This window comes from Neodiprion fabricii, chromosome 3 (genome assembly GCF_021155785.1).
Source record: "Neodiprion fabricii isolate iyNeoFabr1 chromosome 3, iyNeoFabr1.1, whole genome shotgun sequence".
Classification (NCBI taxonomy): domain Eukaryota; kingdom Metazoa; phylum Arthropoda; class Insecta; order Hymenoptera; family Diprionidae; genus Neodiprion; species Neodiprion fabricii.
In genome coordinates this window covers 26,030,919-26,050,494 of record NC_060241.1, presented here as the reverse complement: position 1 = coordinate 26,050,494, position 19,576 = coordinate 26,030,919, and the positions used below count along the sequence as shown (strand labels likewise).

General features: G+C 39.8%; 2 protein-coding genes and 1 long non-coding RNA gene across 4 annotated transcripts; all 3 read right to left on the bottom strand.

The window, feature by feature from the left end:
* Positions 1 to 1,433: 1,433 nt before the first annotated feature.
* Positions 1,434 to 10,492, bottom strand: LOC124178678. The gene is made up of 3 exons (XR_006869868.1): positions 9,708 to 10,492; positions 9,432 to 9,466; positions 1,434 to 1,454 (listed from the first exon to the last, which is right to left on the bottom strand). It is a non-coding gene; the product is annotated as an uncharacterized LOC124178678 (long non-coding RNA).
* Positions 10,493 to 13,236: 2,744 nt separating this feature from the next.
* LOC124178670 (protein SDA1 homolog) lies at positions 13,237 to 19,497 on the bottom strand. 2 transcript variants are annotated; one of them, XM_046562210.1, is made up of 10 exons: positions 19,287 to 19,497; positions 19,038 to 19,152; positions 18,849 to 18,953; positions 16,505 to 16,603; positions 15,919 to 16,434; positions 15,522 to 15,756; positions 15,290 to 15,425; positions 14,870 to 15,185; positions 14,202 to 14,768; positions 13,237 to 14,122 (listed from the first exon to the last, which is right to left on the bottom strand). In XM_046562210.1, exons 2-10 carry the CDS (start codon positions 19,122 to 19,124, stop codon positions 13,922 to 13,924), a joined length of 2,262 nt encoding a protein of 753 aa, XP_046418166.1. In that variant the 5' UTR covers positions 19,125 to 19,152; positions 19,287 to 19,497; the 3' UTR covers positions 13,237 to 13,921. The 2 variants fall into 2 exon arrangements, with proteins under 2 accessions (XP_046418166.1, XP_046418167.1); XM_046562211.1 differs by lacking the exon at positions 16,505 to 16,603.
* Positions 16,851 to 18,955, bottom strand: LOC124178671 (origin recognition complex subunit 5). The gene is made up of 2 exons (XM_046562212.1): positions 18,849 to 18,955; positions 16,851 to 18,407 (listed from the first exon to the last, which is right to left on the bottom strand). The coding sequence occupies exon 2, from the start codon at positions 18,243 to 18,245 to the stop codon at positions 16,932 to 16,934; it is 1,314 nt and encodes a 437-aa protein (XP_046418168.1). The 5' UTR covers positions 18,246 to 18,407; positions 18,849 to 18,955; the 3' UTR covers positions 16,851 to 16,931.
* Positions 19,498 to 19,576: the final 79 nt, after the last annotated feature.

Here is a 19,576-nt window from a genome sequence, read left to right as displayed (position 1 = left end):
TCAATTCATTTTTCGTGCAAGCACATATTCAGTAGCTATGAATAATCTCATACAATTTATTATATTGTTAATTACTCAATTAATATTCTTATAATATTTAATGGCAATTGTAATTATATTTCATCTGAAATATTACAAACTTGTCACGTTTACAATAAATTATTTCAATTCATTTTTCGTGCAAGCACATATTCAGTAGCTATGAATAATCTCATACAATTTATTATATTGTTAATTACTCAATTAATATTCTTATAATATTTAATGGCAATTGTAATTATATTTCATCTGAAATATTACAAACTTGTCACGTTTACAATAAATTATTTCAATTCATTTTTCGTGCAAGCACACATTCAGTAGCTATGAATAATCTTGTACAATTCATTACATTATTAATTAATTGAATAATTACAATAATCCTTATACAATATTTTTGATGTGTTCCTATACTAAAAATATTCATTAATATTCCAGGTATCACCCGAGGTGGTCGGAGGTGGACGAGGAGGAGGACCAGCTGGACGAGGCGGAGGACCAGGTGGACGAGGAGGAGGCGGGGTGGGTCGTGGGAGAGGACCTCTCCTCTCCTCAGAGGAGGGGAGGGGGAGGGGCCGGGAAGGGGGAGAGGTGGGTGGGGAGGGGGAAGGGACGGGACGGGAAGGGAAGGGAAGGGGTGGGGGAGGGGAGGGGCGGGGGAGGGAGGGAGGGAGGGAGGGAGGGAGGGAGGGAGGGCGGGGGGGTGTACTGCTCTATTAACTCTAACGGGCTCGCATCGACATCCGTCCTCCACTCTCTCCCTCCCTCCCTCCCTCCCGCTCTCCCTCCCTCCCGCCCTCCCTCCCTCCCACCCTCCCGCCCTCCCTCCCTCCCTCCCTCCCACTCCCGCCCCTCCCCTCCCCTCCCCACCCCCACCCCCACTCCTTCCCGTCCCGGCCCTTCCCCCTCCCCGCCCACCCCTTCCCCTTCCCGGCCCCTCCCCCTCTCCTCCTCTGAGGAGAGGAGAGGTCCTCTTCCACGACCCACCCCGCCTCCTCCTCGTCCACCTGGTCCTCCTCCTCGTCCACCTGGTCCTCCTCCTCGTCCACCTGGTCCTCCGCCTCATCCAGCTGGTCCTCCTCCTCGTCCACCTCCGACCACCTCGGGTTATACCTGGAATATTAATGAATATTTTTAGTATAGGAACACATCAAAAATATTGTGTAAGGATTAATGTAATTATTCAATTAAATAATAATGTAATAAATTGTACAAGATTATTCATAGCTACTGAATATGTGCTTGCACGAAAAATGAATTGAAATAATTTATTGTAAACGTGACAAGTTTGTAATATTTCAGATGAAATATAAGTACAATTGCCATCAAATATTATAAAAGTGTTTTACTCACCCAGCACAAATCCTCGTCCTCCTCGTCCTCCTCCTCGTCCACCTCCGACCACCTTCAACCACCTCGAACAACCATGGATAATGGTTGATGGAAGTCGAGAAATTTTATTAGCGGACTGACAGCTACCGAATTTGGGGTTGCGCGAAAAACGAATTGAAATAATTTATTGTAAACATGAACCAGGAACCACGGAGCGCTTATCGTGGAAGTCGAGAAATTTTATTAGCGGACTGACAGCTACGGAATTTGGGGTTGCGCGAAAAACGAATTGAAATTATTTATTGTAAACATGAACCAGGAACCACGGAGCGCTTATCGTGGAAGTCGAGAAATTTTATTAGCGGACTGACAGCTACGGAATTTGGGGTTGCGCGAAAAACGAATTGAAATTATTTATTGTAAACATGAACCAGGAACCACGGAGCGCTTATCGTGGAAGTCGAGAAATTTTATTAGCGGACTGACAGCTACGGAATTTGGGGTTGCGCGAAAAACGAATTGAAATTATTTATTGTAAACATGAACCGGGAACCACGGAGCGCTTGTCCTGGAAGTTGAGAAATTTTATTAGCGGACTGACAGCTACTGAATATGAGCTTGCGCGAAAAACGAATTGAAATAATTTATTGTAAACATGAACCAGGAACCACGGAGCGCTTATCGTGGAAGTCGAGAAATTTTATTAGCGGACTGACAGCTACGGAATTTGGGGTTGCGCGAAAAACGAATTGAAATTATTTATTGTAAACATGAACCAGGAACCACGGAGCGCTTATCGTGGAAGTCGAGAAATTTTATTAGCGGACTGACAGCTACGGAATTTGGGGTTGCGCGAAAAACGAATTGAAATTATTTATTGTAAACATGAACCAGGAACCACGGAGCGCTTATCGTGGAAGTCGAGAAATTTTATTAGCGGACTGACAGCTACGGAATTTGGGGTTGCGCGAAAAACGAATTGAAATAATTTATTGTAAACATGAACCAGGAACCACGGAGCGCTTATCGTGGAAGTCGAGAAATTTTATTAGCGGACTGACAGCTACGGAATTTGGGGTTGCGCGAAAAACGAATTGAAATTATTTATTGTAAACATGAACCGGGAACCACGGAGCGCTTGTCCTGGAAGTTGAGAAATTCTATTAGCGGACTGACAGCTACGGAATTTGGGGTTGCGCGAAAAACGAATTGAAATTATTTATTGTAAACATGAACCGGGAACCACGGAGCGCTTGTCCTGGAAGTTGAGAAATTTTATTAGCGGACTGATAGCTACTGAATATGAGCTTGCGCGAAAAACGAATTGAAATAATTTATTGTAAACATGAACCAGGAACCACGGAGCGCTTATCGTGGAAGTCGAGAAATTTTATTAGCGGACTGACAGCTACGGAATTTGGGGTTGCGCGAAAAACGAATTGAAATTATTTATTGTAAACATGAACCAGGAACCACGGAGCGCTTATCGTGGAAGTCGAGAAATTTTATTAGCGGACTGACAGCTACGGAATTTGGGGTTGCGCGAAAAACGAATTGAAATAATTTATTGTAAACATGAACCAGGAACCACGGAGCGCTTATCGTGGAAGTCGAGAAATTTTATTAGCGGACTGACAGCTACGGAATTTGGGGTTGCGCGAAAAACGAATTGAAATTATTTATTGTAAACATGAACCGGGAACCACGGAGCGCTTGTCCTGGAAGTTGAGAAATTTTATTAGCGGACTGATAGCTACTGAATATGAGCTTGCGCGAAAAACGAATTGAAATAATTTATTGTAAACATGAACCAGGAACCACGGAGCGCTTATCGTGGAAGTCGAGAAATTTTATTAGCGGACTGACAGCTACGGAATTTGGGGTTGCGCGAAAAACGAATTGAAATTATTTATTGTAAACATGAACCAGGAACCACGGAGCGCTTATCGTGGAAGTCGAGAAATTTTATTAGCGGACTGACAGCTACGGAATTTGGGGTTGCGCGAAAAACGAATTGAAATTATTTATTGTAAACATGAACCAGGAACCACGGAGCGCTTATCGTGGAAGTCGAGAAATTTTATTAGCGGACTGACAGCTACGGAATTTGGGGTTGCGCGAAAAACGAATTGAAATTATTTATTGTAAACATGAACCAGGAACCACGGAGCGCTTATCGTGGAAGTCGAGAAATTTTATTAGCGGACTGACAGCTACGGAATTTGGGGTTGCGCGAAAAACGAATTGAAATTATTTATTGTAAACATGAACCGGGAACCACGGAGCGCTTGTCCTGGAAGTTGAGAAATTTTATTAGCGGACTGACAGCTACTGAATATGAGCTTGCGCGAAAAACGAATTGAAATAATTTATTGTAAACATGAACCAGGAACCACGGAGCGCTTATCGTGGAAGTCGAGAAATTTTATTAGCGGACTGACAGCTACCGAATTTGGGGTTGCGCGAAAAACGAATTGAAATAATTTATTGTAAACATGAACCAGGAACCACGGAGCGCTTATCGTGGAAGTCGAGAAATTTTATTAGCGGACTGACAGCTACGGAATTTGGGGTTGCGCGAAAAACGAATTGAAATTATTTATTGTAAACATGAACCAGGAACCACGGAGCGCTTATCGTGGAAGTCGAGAAATTTTATTAGCGGACTGACAGCTACGGAATTTGGGGTTGCGCGAAAAACGAATTGAAATTATTTATTGTAAACATGAACCAGGAACCACGGAGCGCTTATCGTGGAAGTCGAGAAATTTTATTAGCGGACTGACAGCTACGGAATTTGGGGTTGCGCGAAAAACGAATTGAAATTATTTATTGTAAACATGAACCGGGAACCACGGAGCGCTTGTCCTGGAAGTTGAGAAATTTTATTAGCGGACTGACAGCTACTGAATATGAGCTTGCGCGAAAAACGAATTGAAATAATTTATTGTAAACATGAACCAGGAACCACGGAGCGCTTATCGTGGAAGTCGAGAAATTTTATTAGCGGACTGACAGCTACGGAATTTGGGGTTGCGCGAAAAACGAATTGAAATTATTTATTGTAAACATGAACCAGGAACCACGGAGCGCTTATCGTGGAAGTCGAGAAATTTTATTAGCGGACTGACAGCTACGGAATTTGGGGTTGCGCGAAAAACGAATTGAAATTATTTATTGTAAACATGAACCAGGAACCACGGAGCGCTTATCGTGGAAGTCGAGAAATTTTATTAGCGGACTGACAGCTACGGAATTTGGGGTTGCGCGAAAAACGAATTGAAATAATTTATTGTAAACATGAACCAGGAACCACGGAGCGCTTATCGTGGAAGTCGAGAAATTTTATTAGCGGACTGACAGCTACGGAATTTGGGGTTGCGCGAAAAACGAATTGAAATTATTTATTGTAAACATGAACCGGGAACCACGGAGCGCTTGTCCTGGAAGTTGAGAAATTCTATTAGCGGACTGACAGCTACGGAATTTGGGGTTGCGCGAAAAACGAATTGAAATTATTTATTGTAAACATGAACCGGGAACCACGGAGCGCTTGTCCTGGAAGTTGAGAAATTTTATTAGCGGACTGATAGCTACTGAATATGAGCTTGCGCGAAAAACGAATTGAAATAATTTATTGTAAACATGAACCAGGAACCACGGAGCGCTTATCGTGGAAGTCGAGAAATTTTATTAGCGGACTGACAGCTACGGAATTTGGGGTTGCGCGAAAAACGAATTGAAATTATTTATTGTAAACATGAACCAGGAACCACGGAGCGCTTATCGTGGAAGTCGAGAAATTTTATTAGCGGACTGACAGCTACGGAATTTGGGGTTGCGCGAAAAACGAATTGAAATAATTTATTGTAAACATGAACCAGGAACCACGGAGCGCTTATCGTGGAAGTCGAGAAATTTTATTAGCGGACTGACAGCTACGGAATTTGGGGTTGCGCGAAAAACGAATTGAAATTATTTATTGTAAACATGAACCGGGAACCACGGAGCGCTTGTCCTGGAAGTTGAGAAATTTTATTAGCGGACTGATAGCTACTGAATATGAGCTTGCGCGAAAAACGAATTGAAATAATTTATTGTAAACATGAACCAGGAACCACGGAGCGCTTATCGTGGAAGTCGAGAAATTTTATTAGCGGACTGACAGCTACGGAATTTGGGGTTGCGCGAAAAACGAATTGAAATTATTTATTGTAAACATGAACCAGGAACCACGGAGCGCTTATCGTGGAAGTCGAGAAATTTTATTAGCGGACTGACAGCTACGGAATTTGGGGTTGCGCGAAAAACGAATTGAAATAATTTATTGTAAACATGAACCAGGAACCACGGAGCGCTTATCGTGGAAGTCGAGAAATTTTATTAGCGGACTGACAGCTACGGAATTTGGGGTTGCGCGAAAAACGAATTGAAATTATTTATTGTAAACATGAACCAGGAACCACGGAGCGCTTATCGTGGAAGTCGAGAAATTTTATTAGCGGACTGACAGCTACGGAATTTGGGGTTGCGCGAAAAACGAATTGAAATTATTTATTGTAAACATGAACCAGGAACCACGGAGCGCTTATCGTGGAAGTCGAGAAATTTTATTAGCGGACTGACAGCTACGGAATTTGGGGTTGCGCGAAAAACGAATTGAAATAATTTATTGTAAACATGAACCAGGAACCACGGAGCGCTTATCGTGGAAGTCGAGAAATTTTATTAGCGGACTGACAGCTACGGAATTTGGGGTTGCGCGAAAAACGAATTGAAATTATTTATTGTAAACATGAACCGGGAACCACGGAGCGCTTGTCCTGGAAGTTGAGAAATTCTATTAGCGGACTGACAGCTACGGAATTTGGGGTTGCGCGAAAAACGAATTGAAATTATTTATTGTAAACATGAACCGGGAACCACGGAGCGCTTGTCCTGGAAGTTGAGAAATTTTATTAGCGGACTGATAGCTACTGAATATGAGCTTGCGCGAAAAACGAATTGAAATAATTTATTGTAAACATGAACCAGGAACCACGGAGCGCTTATCGTGGAAGTCGAGAAATTTTATTAGCGGACTGACAGCTACGGAATTTGGGGTTGCGCGAAAAACGAATTGAAATTATTTATTGTAAACATGAACCAGGAACCACGGAGCGCTTATCGTGGAAGTCGAGAAATTTTATTAGCGGACTGACAGCTACGGAATTTGGGGTTGCGCGAAAAACGAATTGAAATAATTTATTGTAAACATGAACCAGGAACCACGGAGCGCTTATCGTGGAAGTCGAGAAATTTTATTAGCGGACTGACAGCTACGGAATTTGGGGTTGCGCGAAAAACGAATTGAAATTATTTATTGTAAACATGAACCGGGAACCACGGAGCGCTTGTCCTGGAAGTTGAGAAATTTTATTAGCGGACTGATAGCTACTGAATATGAGCTTGCGCGAAAAACGAATTGAAATAATTTATTGTAAACATGAACCAGGAACCACGGAGCGCTTATCGTGGAAGTCGAGAAATTTTATTAGCGGACTGACAGCTACGGAATTTGGGGTTGCGCGAAAAACGAATTGAAATTATTTATTGTAAACATGAACCAGGAACCACGGAGCGCTTATCGTGGAAGTCGAGAAATTTTATTAGCGGACTGACAGCTACGGAATTTGGGGTTGCGCGAAAAACGAATTGAAATAATTTATTGTAAACATGAACCAGGAACCACGGAGCGCTTATCGTGGAAGTCGAGAAATTTTATTAGCGGACTGACAGCTACGGAATTTGGGGTTGCGCGAAAAACGAATTGAAATTATTTATTGTAAACATGAACCGGGAACCACGGAGCGCTTGTCCTGGAAGTTGAGAAATTCTATTAGCGGACTGACAGCTACGGAATTTGGGGTTGCGCGAAAAACGAATTGAAATTATTTATTGTAAACATGAACCGGGAACCACGGAGCGCTTGTCCTGGAAGTTGAGAAATTTTATTAGCGGACTGACAGCTACTGAATATGAGCTTGCGCGAAAAACGAATTGAAATAATTTATTGTAAACATGAACCAGGAACCACGGAGCGCTTATCGTGGAAGTCGAGAAATTTTATTAGCGGACTGACAGCTACGGAATTTGGGGTTGCGCGAAAAACGAATTGAAATAATTTATTGTAAACATGAACCAGGAACCACGGAGCGCTTGTCCTGGAAGTTGAGAAATTCTATTAGCGGACTGACAGCTACGGAATTTGGGGTTGCGCGAAAAACGAATTGAAATTATTTATTGTAAACATGAACCGGGAACCACGGAGCGCTTGTCCTGGAAGTTGAGAAATTTTATTAGCGGACTGACAGCTACTGAATTTGGGGTTGCGCGAAAAACGAATTGAAATAATTTATTGTAAACATGAACCAGGAACCACGGAGCGCTTATCGTGGAAGTCGAGAAATTTTATTAGCGGACTGACAGCTACGGAATTTGGGGTTGCGCGAAAAACGAATTGAAATTATTTATTGTAAACATGAACCGGGAACCACGGAGCGCTTATCCTGGAAGTCGAGTTTCACCGCGTAGCGAACCCGAAGCGCGGGATCCGGGAGGTTGAGAACCCTTACTCGAAATTTGCGGAGCGCGACTCTCATCCGTCCGCTCTACTGCGCGGTTGTTTCCAGACTGAGGAATTCGGCTAGCTGATTTTGAATTGGTGACGTAACTTTCTGGACATCCGACATCCAAACTTTGGTTTCGACCTTTAATACTATGTATGATGATGTATGATGTACGATGTATGGTGTATGATGTATGATGATATGATATGATGTATAATGAGTTTAGGTTTCACGTTTCATACAAGAAATACACACTTTATCTCTCCTGCCGATTCCAGACTCAAGCGGCCAGGCCCTTCGATGGTCAGCCGTTGACTGAAGATGTATTCTTCAGTGAACGGGTCGGCTAATAACGCTGCCGTTCTGCGACAGTTGGATGATGAAAAATTTCGCTCGTATCTTTCAAATGTGTCTTAAAATACACTCGAAGTGTTAAGAAGCGTCGTTCTTTCTCTCCCTATCACCTTTCTAGGTCTTTAAATCACTACGCAGTGTTAAATACTGTCTCATATACGAAGCATTCATTTCATCTCGTTCAGAATTAGCGCATCCGTTATGTATTGCAGTTACTCTGAATTTTTTTCCATCCGAATACTTTTCGAAAAACAATTCCGCTCCTCCACCCAACGCAGATGCTTCACTTGCGACCAGCTAAAACAGCGTTTCGATTCTATGCCTATGAAAATTCAAGATCGAGAGAGCAAATGAAAAGTTGTTGGAATAATTATGAATACTGATGTTATGGAATACATCGAGCGCGCGTCGAATAGAATCCCATTTCGAAATGAATAATTCTTCTCTTTTCATATCATAGCTAATCCAGTAATATAGGTAAATAGGATGGTTGGAGGTGTTCGAAAATGGTAGGACATTTCAAAAGTTAAAGTCGACGATGATCCGGTGCATCAATTTTATCGTTACAGATTTTCTTTTCCCATGAGGCATAGAGTATTCAACAACGATAATGCAGTCCTTAAAATTCATCATTCATCTCTGTCTGGAAAGCTAATTCGCAAGGCGTGGTATTCTCTTCTATTCGCATTATTAGAAAAATACCCGTACTCTACATACACTGTTTCTAATCTTTTGCTACATTTGGTTCAATCCCCATGCTTCCACAGCACGAATAGTCGGAAATGTTTTTGATTATCCATAATAAAATAAAAGAAGTAACAAAGCTTAAATTTATTGTCAAAGCTCTAATGAATACATCAAACTGCGGTCGAATCAATTTATTTATTATTTGCACATGACCTCTGTATATTTGATAAATTATTCCTAAATACATTGAAACATATGTATTTATAATGAAATATCATGCAATGGGCTGTGTAAACTATAAACTATAATTTCTGTCGAATAGCTGCTTTTATGTCAACAGGGCTTTGAGACTCAGTTCCGTTCGTCCTCCTCCTCGTCCACCTCCGACCACCTCCAACAATCGCCAACCACCTCGAACAACCACCGATAACCACATCGGGTTGTACCTGGAATAGCAATAAATATTTTCAGTATAAGAACACATCAAAAACATTGCGTAAGGATTCATATAATCACAGGTTTTGTTTTTTGGCTGTAACTTTCGATGCGTTGATCGCAGCAAATTGGAACTGCGCCCAATCGATTTCTCTCGCAAAATCACGACGGAATAGTGCATGAAAGAATTTATTCCGGCACTTTTCAAAATCGCGGAAATTTTCGCCAAAAATACAAAGGGGTTAGCCTCACCATTGGATGAAGAATATAAACACAGCCGCTCTCATGGGCTTTAACGTGACAACCGAAAACTGCTTTGTGAGGTATTCCAACGGTATAGTTGAGAACTTATTGCAGAACATCAGAGAGTTTCCGATTTCGACATGATGCTGGCTGCATTCACCTTCTGAGTAACACAGTCTTCGCAATGGTAAGCCCAAGCCAGTACTTGGCCTGAGTGTACTCACCTACTTGTCGGCGATACAAGAAGTTAATAATGAGAATAAATATCTTTCCAAATTCGTAGCAGAACAATGATTTAATTAGAGTATAGGTACCCGAGAGAAGAATGTATACATAGATCATGAATAAAAATAGACGAGATGTAATAATGATGCAGAGACCAAAAAGTATAAACGTATATGCGGTCCATGTACGACATCGATATATATGATTCATTTATGATTAATGCGTGATGCAAACTATAAACTTTATAATTTTCTAGAAAACATACTAGATTATCTACTATAATCGGCGGTAGGGTAGCGTAGGGTAGGGTAGGGTACTAGTGACACGGCAAGAACTAACTAACTGAGGCAAGTAGAGTGGAGGAAAAGGAAAGCTGACCGAGGCGCGACAGTCTGGCCGAGATGGTCAACGCCACGTCGAGGTAAGCGGGAGAGAGAGGCCAAGAGAACGGCCGGCCACAGGGACGAAGTGCAGTAATGCGAGAGCGGGTCCGCTCCGTCCTGGGTGAGGAGCGGCGGAGGGGTTTTAGCCAATTCAAGAACATCCGGGTGTCTTTCGAAGATTTCCCCTTCGCCGCTAAAAAAAAAAAAAAGGTAGCGTAGGGCCTATTCCTATTTCTACTCCTACTCCTGATTTTACTCCTACTCCTACTCCTGATTCTACTCCTACTCCCACTCCTGATTCTACTCCTCATACTACTCCTGATCCTACTCACACTCCAACTCCTACTCTATTCAATACTTTAGAATGACATACTCACAGTGCACAAATCCTCGTCCTCCTCGTCCACCTTGTTCTCCTCGTCTTCCTCGTTATCCTCCTCGTCCACCTCCGAACACCTCCAACCACCGCCAACCACCTCCAACGACCACCGCTAACCACCTCGGGTTATGTCTTGAATACAAATAAATATTTTTAGTATTAGAACACGTCAAAAATATTGTGTAAATATTAATATAATTTTTTATCGACACATTTTACCAAGAAGTTTACGAGAAAATTATAAGAAATTATAGAAATTTCATTAGCGCATTGATATCTACTGAATTTGTGCTCGAGTGAAAAATGAATTGAAATAATTTATTATGAACATGACAAGTTTAACCAGAACTACGGAAAATTAGTTCCGAAGGTCAAAAGTCACTAGGTCAAGGACTTGGACAGCCAGAACCACGGAGCGCTTGTCCCTGAAGTCGAGTGTCACCAGGTAGCGGACGTGCAGCGCAAGAACCACGGAGTGCTAGTCCTGAAAGTCAAGTTTCACCAGATAGCGGACCTGGAGCATAGAAACTACGGAGCGCTTGTCCCTGAAGTCGAGTGTCACCAGGTAGCGGACGTGCAGCGCACGAACCACGAAGCGCTTTTCCTGGTAGATCAGATTCACCAGGTAGCGGACCTTAAGCGTACGATCCAGGAAGTACAGATCCCGTTACTCAAAATCTTCGGAGCGCAGTTCACATCCGTCCGCTGTACTCCGCGATTGTTTCCAGACTGAGGAATTTGGCTAGCTGATTACTATAGATCGATGACGTCAAGAGAAAAAAAAATTTAGTCGGCGTCACTTTCTGAACATCCGAACTTTGGTTTCGAACTTTAATACTATGTATGATGTATGATGATATGATATAATGTATAATGATTTTATTTTTTACATTTCATACAAGAAATACGCACTGTATCTTTCCTGCCGATTCCAGACTCAAGCGGCTAGGCCCTTCGATGGTCAGCTTTTGACTAAAGATGTATTCTCCAGTTAACGGGTCAGCTAATAACGCTGCCGTTCTGCGACAGTTGGATGATAAAAATTTTTGCTTGTACCGTTCAAATGTGAGTTAAAATATACTCTAAGTTTTAAGAAGCTTCGTTCTTTCTCTCCCCATAAAAAAAAAAAATCGCCGACAATCACCTTTTCAGGTCTTTAAATCAGGACACTGCTTTAAATACGGTCTCATATACGGAGCATCCATTTCATCTTCATCAAAATTAGCGCATCCACGACTTATTACAGTTACTCTGAATTTTTTTCCATACGAACGCTTTTCGAAAAACAATTCTGCTTTTCTACCCAACGTAAATACTTCACCTGCGACTAGCTAAATCAGCGTTTAGATTCTATGCCTACGAAAATTCAAGATCGAGAGAGCCAATGAAAAGTTGTTGAAACATTAATGTTATACATCGAGCGCGTGTCGAATAGAATCCCATTTCGAAATGAATAATTCTTCTATTTTCATATTATAGTCGTATTATTGTAAGTAATCTAGTTTATCTCCTGGAAAATTATAAAATTTATAGTATGCATCAAATATTAATCGTAAATGGATCATATACATAAATACTTTTTGGTCTCTGCATCATTATTACATCTGATCTATTGTCATTTATGATCGATCTATACATTCTTCTCTCGGGTAGGTATCTATACTTTAATTAAATCACTGTTTTGCTACGAATTTTGGAAGAAATTTATTCTCATTATCAATTTCTTGTATCGCCGACAAGTCGATAAGTAGACAGGCTAATTGTAAATACTGGCTTGGGCTTACCATTGCGAAGATTGTGTTACTGGGAACGTGAATGCAGCCAGCATCATGTGGAAATCGGTAACTCTCTGATGTTCTGCAGCAAATTCTCAACTCTACCGTTGGAACATCTCACGGAGTGCAAACGCACGACGATTTTCGGTTGTCACACTAAAGCCCATTAGGGCAACTGTCATTATATGTATTCAACAGTCAACGTAGGAGGTTTTGGCGGTGATTGGTAATGGTAGGAGGTGGTAGGCGCTGGCAAGAGGTGGCAGGGGGTGGTAGGTGGTCGGAGATGGTACGAGGTGTTTGGAGGTGGCCGGAGGTGTTTGGTATTGGTTGCAGAGGGTAGAAAGTGTTTGGTGGTGGCTGGAGGTGATCGGCGGTCGTCGAGGTGGACGAGGAGGACAAAGGTGGGAGGAGGTGGTTGACGGAGGCGGTTGGCAGTGGACGCGGTTACGCTCCTTCTCACGGGGATGATGGAGCTGATCGACATTTCTAAGTAGTCTCAGGTACTCACTTTCTACCGACTCAATCTCAAGCTTTCATACCGACACTACTTTGGCTGCTACGAATGTCGGTGTGAGCCCGTCAGTTAGAGTCGATATGAAGCAGAACCCTCGTACGCACCTAGACCCACCTGGGCCCACTCGCCCGCCGAAACCGGGTCACAAAAATTTATTTAGTTTTTAAAATACACAGTGTTTGGCGGTACTACGACAGGTGCAATGTAAGAACGAATAAAATCTATATTTACTTGGGTGCAATGAAGGATTTTGATGTTATTCTCGTGCACAGACTTTTATTCAATATTACAATAAAAGCCAAATCACATTGCCACCTCCTATTTGCTTCAACGGCAGAGCTTCAATAGAAGAAATAGAAAGTCAAGGCAATCCTATTCACAGTTCAATACTGCAAATAATATCATTTCGGTTGGTACTGAAAGCAGCGTCTTCTTTATCATTGAATTTTGTTTTCCACTTTATCATTCTACCGCTAATACACTACAAACAATCTTCGCGATAGTTTTTTTCCAAACTTGAGTGACATTACCGAAATAGTGAAATTAAAAGTTAAGTTGATATCAATTTGCTACAATTAGCCAATATATTCAGAATAAATCAGAAATCATTATTGAAACACAATTACCATCCTACATGGTACGGTGAAATTACGGTATTTCTCATGTGTTCTCTTTTTACTTTGTAACAGTTCAGATACGCCACTCCGGATTTCCGTCTGCACCATCACCAGAAACATTACTGATTAGTATTGAATTATCTGTGAAGTTTATACGCCGTTTTTGATGTAGAAAATTGATCGGTATACACCGTTTACTTTTTACGTCAATCGTACCAACTGTTAGTAGTAAATGTTTCTAAGAGAATTGATTCAGCATAAAAATAGATCTATTTATCGACATTAAAATACCTCGTTGTCGTAATACACTGTATATTAAGTATGTAACTATTTCATCCTTTTTTGCTTTATCAAGTGATTCCGCAACGCGATCTGTTTAGCTTTAAACGATCTCTTGACTTTACCAAGTACTTTGTGCTTGACCATCTGGAAAGCTTTCGTCTTTTTCTTCTCGCGATTTGTTTTGCTGCATAGTGGATTCTGCCTTCCGTCTTTGTAGCCGAATTTTTCTCTTCCATCTTGACCTTTCTGCAATAAACAGTTACGGAGCAACATAAAATTTATTCATTGTTAGAACAATTGAATGTAGTAATAATATTAAACAAACCTTTATGCTTTCCATCCTGGATTGCTTATCATGTTTACGTTTTTTATAAATGTTTTCAATATCTGCCAGTTTTACCAAATCTCCTTTGTTGGGATCCACTTCAAGTGGTCGTTTGATACCCCGTTTAAAGTGAGTCACCTGTTGTTTAACAAGTTCTGCATCAATTTTTCGAAAATCTTCATCACCAAGAAGCCGTTCTACCGAAATTTGGGATGCTTTTGCTTTCTTCTCTGCCGTTAATTCCTTTCTCTTATCAGCTTTCATCTGTGATTTTTTTGCCAATTTTTCTCTCTTCTTATCTATTTTTGATTTTATAGGTGCGATATCAGCTCCTTCTGTTTTAGCCTTCTTATCCTTCTTATCATTTGTGATTTTAGTATCTTCAGTTTCACCTTCATCCTCTTCCTCATCTTCACTACCACTTTCGTCATCCTCTGTTTCGCTGTTCCCTTCACCATCTTCTTCTGAATCACCATCTTCCTCACCTTCCTCCTCATCATCGGTTACCCATTCCCCACCGTTTTCTTCATCACTGCTATGTTTTACATCACACCATTCATTTTCATCCTTTACAAAAAAAATAAATAAAGTGAGAGACAAAAGTAATACGAAAATGAAATCACAATGATTGTATAATTTTTTGTCAGTTAAAACATTTTTGCACTAACCTCACTGTTTTCACTATCTATTTCTATTGTGTTACTATGACTTTTATCAAGTAAAACCTCGGCACCTGGTACAAATCCTTTGGCATTTACTTCTCCATACTTTAAGGTATGTAATTCAGCTGTAGCTTCTGTCGGTCTGCCTCGATCTTTTTTGTGCAGTAGATCTGGCATTGTATTTCTGAACAGAGATATTAAAGATCGAGCCGCCATCATGACACTTCGCTCGCGATAATTTTTATATTGAGTTAAATCTCGCAGTAAATCTTCATTCATGACTAAGGGGCAGCGTGAACATATTTCACGACACGCATTTAATCTGCAAAATGTTAATGGTTTATTTGAGGAAAATTTAAATCAGAGACAATTATTAGTTTTCAATTCATTTAAATTATAGTTTCATAGTTGAGATTGAGTAATTACCCAATGGCCATTACGTCTGCAGAATTTCGCTCAGTGACAAAATTATTAACAAGTGTCTTTACAACTGGTTCTAGCACATCTGGAGGCACTAAGTCATGAGATGCTTGTGCAACAAATTGCAGTAGTTTTGTTACCTCTGCAATAATATTGTTTTCAAGAAATTATTACATAAACACGTATCACATAAAATATTCTAAACTTATATTGAATTAGTGCGTAAAATTTGTATTACCTCTTTGATGCGGCTGTAAAAATCTCTGCAAATATGGATAATAGTTGAACAAGAATAAACTGTGCAAGCCTATGAGTCTGGATATGACATCTAAGGTCATTAGCTTCACTTCAAATCTATCATTATTTTTTTCCATCTGCTTGAATAACTTTTCTGCAAAGCCTTGTGGGTCATGAATTAAATGTAGCGCTGAAAAGTTGAACTGCGGTGCTTGTGACTTCTTCTTTTTCGATTTCTATAAGAGCATATAAATATATCAAAATACTGTGATCTATCCGTGACAGATTAATATTGAAAATCTGGTATTCGTCATCTGTTTTGATTACGTTAAAATAAATACGAGCCAGTTTCCAAGCTGATCCAGTATTTCGTTTTTAAACATACAAATGCAACATACCACATACAGCTGTTTCACTTTTTTCAGCTGCTTTTCTCTCTTCTTTGATTTCTTATTGACTTTATTAGCCATTATTACTTCTTTTACGTTTGGTTCATCATCACTGTCGCTGTCGTCGCTATTAGCTTCACTTGGATCAGATCCTAAGAAGAACTTGAGGCTAGCGACCATGACTTTGGTTACTTTGGAAAAGCATCCAGTTGAAATGACATTTACAGTTTTAGCATCATTCCAGACATTTTTTTTATACAGTTCAATCATTATATCTATAGACATTTTTGCAGCTCGTGCATTGCTGTCTTTCAACATGGTGAACATGAAATTTTGCAACGTAGTATTAATTTTTGCATTCTTGTGCTTGGAATTAACATTCTTGATATCTGTTATAATGTGGTTTTCGAGGAATTGTCTTAAAGCTTTATCCTGACATCTCAGTAGCTGAAAAAACAAGCTCAAGAGTGCAGTTGGCTCCAGAAGTCCTTTATTTCGAAGTAATATTAGTGCCCTGCAGAACGTCTGTAAAATGAAATGCGTTAATTTGCGATCTTCCACACCTGTACACCAAACATCAATACTCTTTCGTCACCATTCTCATTCCAGTGTCCAGAACAGTGTTTTGTGTTTGCAGAATATCCACAAGCTCTTGAGGAAAAGTTGTCAACTCTTCCGAATAGCAATGAGCTACCTACAATGATAGAAACAAGGCAAACATAATACGACAAATTCTGAATGAATGAGTTTTGAGTAATGAACTGAAGTTACATACTTTGGATACTCTTGCATGAACGGTCAGATCATTAACTAAGTGTTCCAAGGATTTTGTCTTTATCTTATTTCACATTTATTTATAGCAAAAAAAAAAAAAAAATACAAAAGATACTACTACAGTAATACAACTAAAGAAATAATTGAATGGAAATAAATATTCTTAACAGCAATATTATGTTCCCACTAATCATAGAAAATAGTTAAAAGAAACATGAAAACTGGCAAGTCCACATTAAATACATACATTAAATGAAATCATACAAATAATTCCTAACATTGAACCCAACTGTCTTAGAAATGATAACGATGAAATCATAGCTGACGCAACACTTATATTTGGGACCATCTAAATTATTATCACCTACTATGCTCAATAGTCTTAACTGACACATGGTGGGTATTTGTGCCAATAGATTGGCAGTCAATCCTACTTTTTCGTCAAGAATCGCGTAGAATATCGCGAGCATTCTGTCCAAAGTAAATGCCTTTGGCCCTAACTGTGTGTTAAGTTTGGCAGGTTTTTTAGTCACAGTGTTTCGCCTTTTCTTTTTACTACTACGTTTGACAAATAAGCGTTTGTCATCTTTGGCTGGATTATAAGAAGCCAAGTAAGCAGCTATGAGCATGTACTTTGCATAGAACGGCAGTTCAAAGCTCAAAGCCAATTTTGTTGTAGATTCAATCTCTTGACACAATTTAGTACGTTGCTCAGAATCATCAGTAGACACTCTAAGATAAACAACTTCTAAATTTGATTTTAAAATTCCAGATATATTCCGCCACAAAGAGCGTACATCATTCTTATCAATTTTACCCGATTCAACAGGTTCAACATATTTATCAAAATTTATTTTAGCCATGTACCGTAGCTCATTACAATCTCTACAACATCTAAGAAACACAGATAAAAATAAATTTAAGTAATTCACGTAAAATCCATCCTCGTAATCCTTAGGCTTGTATAAAAATAATACTTTCAACATGTCCTCCCGTGTGTACTGTGGAAAGTGAATTTTAATAGGATTCAATAAACCATTTTTTGAGTAATACTTTTCCCAAACAATGTCACTGACAAAGATTGTGCAAAGATCCAAACCAGTCAGTTCTCGCAGCCTCACAAGCGCAGGCAATAAATTCACATCCATATCGCGCAGCCGATCACATTTGTCAAACACAATAACTATACGACGCTTATCGTTTTGTACTGCAATTTGTAGGTAAGTAATAAAGTCCATCATGTTATCGCATTTCTGGTAAACTGTGAAATTATTTTTCGAATTCATTTCATGCAGAGACAAGTCATTTAAAATGTGTTCATAGATGAGTTTACTGCTGTAACATTCAACGCAGTTGATGATGCAAACATTATATTTAAGGTAAGCCAACAGAGATTCAATAACCAGAGACTTGCCACTTGCTGTATGGCCATATACAAAAATGCTTTGCACCATTTCCTCATCTGAAAAACCAATTAGAGAAAACAAGCATTTTATAAGATTGTCTCTGCATATTATTTTCTGTCCGAGAGATTTCAGGCATTTTTCCATAGTTTTCTTCATTATTAATATTAATAGTCCAAACACACTTATTAAACAATTGAAAGAGTACAAATTATACTCTGCAACTATCTATTAAAGCTTTCGGCAACAGTCTTTATGCTTTATCAACTCAAAATACAACACTGCTGATCCCAATGCAACTTGACAAAACGCTGCTCAGACCTGAAAGAAAATAACAATAGATTCTGTTTATTATCTTTCGTGGTGTTGAGAATAATTATGTCAATTGAAAAAATGATATCCTTCTGATTGAAATTAAACGTGTTCTGTCAAGCTACATTGAAAAATCAGACCGCTGCGTAAGAGAAATAAAGTGCAGACTCTGGCTGTTTACAATGTAGCCAATTCGAAACAACATCGTTCTGTTGTACCTAACACCACCTATCGCAAATGAAAATTGCACTAGTCTAGGGCAATAATGTCTTTTTGTGTAATAAGAAGTTGTTCTGCATAATTGCTGTTAATAAAGCTTTGCTTATGAGAATAGTTACTATTTATTATAAATTTATAAGCATTAAAGTGTAAAGCTAAGTTCTAGTTTGAGTAGTAAAGATGCGAACAGGACGGACTTACAGTAGAGATTGCTATAAACATCAGCCTTACCTGTGCAAGAAAAATCACCAATTCATCGAGACTTTTGTTGAATGTATCAGGCGTCAGTCGGAAGACTTCCAAAGTTGATTTGTAATGACGGTGTTGTTGCAAGAACTAGATTATCAAGCATTCATTGTTATCTCAGACTATTATGCATAATATATTTATTTCAATGCAAAATATTATATACCAGCTTACCTCGTCTTTGTATGACTCCGGATCACGCTTGATTAAATTTTGCAGTTGAGGAAGATTGTCCGGTAGTTGATTGTTGTGTCGTACCATTTTTTATTGCGGAAAAATTAACGAAATACTGAAAATTATTATTTGGAGGTTATAACCATATTTTTAACCGAACAGAATATTCAGAGTTCAGTCGATGATTCACCCAAATGTGTACACTGTTTCCACATATTCATGGAAAGTCGTTCATTTCTGAGTACTTACAAATTTATTATTTATTTGCATCCATCCAAACGATATCTAGACGTTTTGAAATAGCACGTGCACGTTTGATGCGTCGTTGTGCTAACCAGCACTGAACATAACCTACAAATTGTCTGTGACGCTGATTGCAAAACCGAACAACGTTCCCGCCATAGGCATCCAAAGATGAAAGATGACGGGGTCCCGCATCAAACCATCATCAAACACACTCTCGTGACTCTCATCCGTCCGCTCTAGTGCGCGGTTGTTTCCAGACTGAGGCAGACTGAGGAATTTGGCTAGCTGATTAC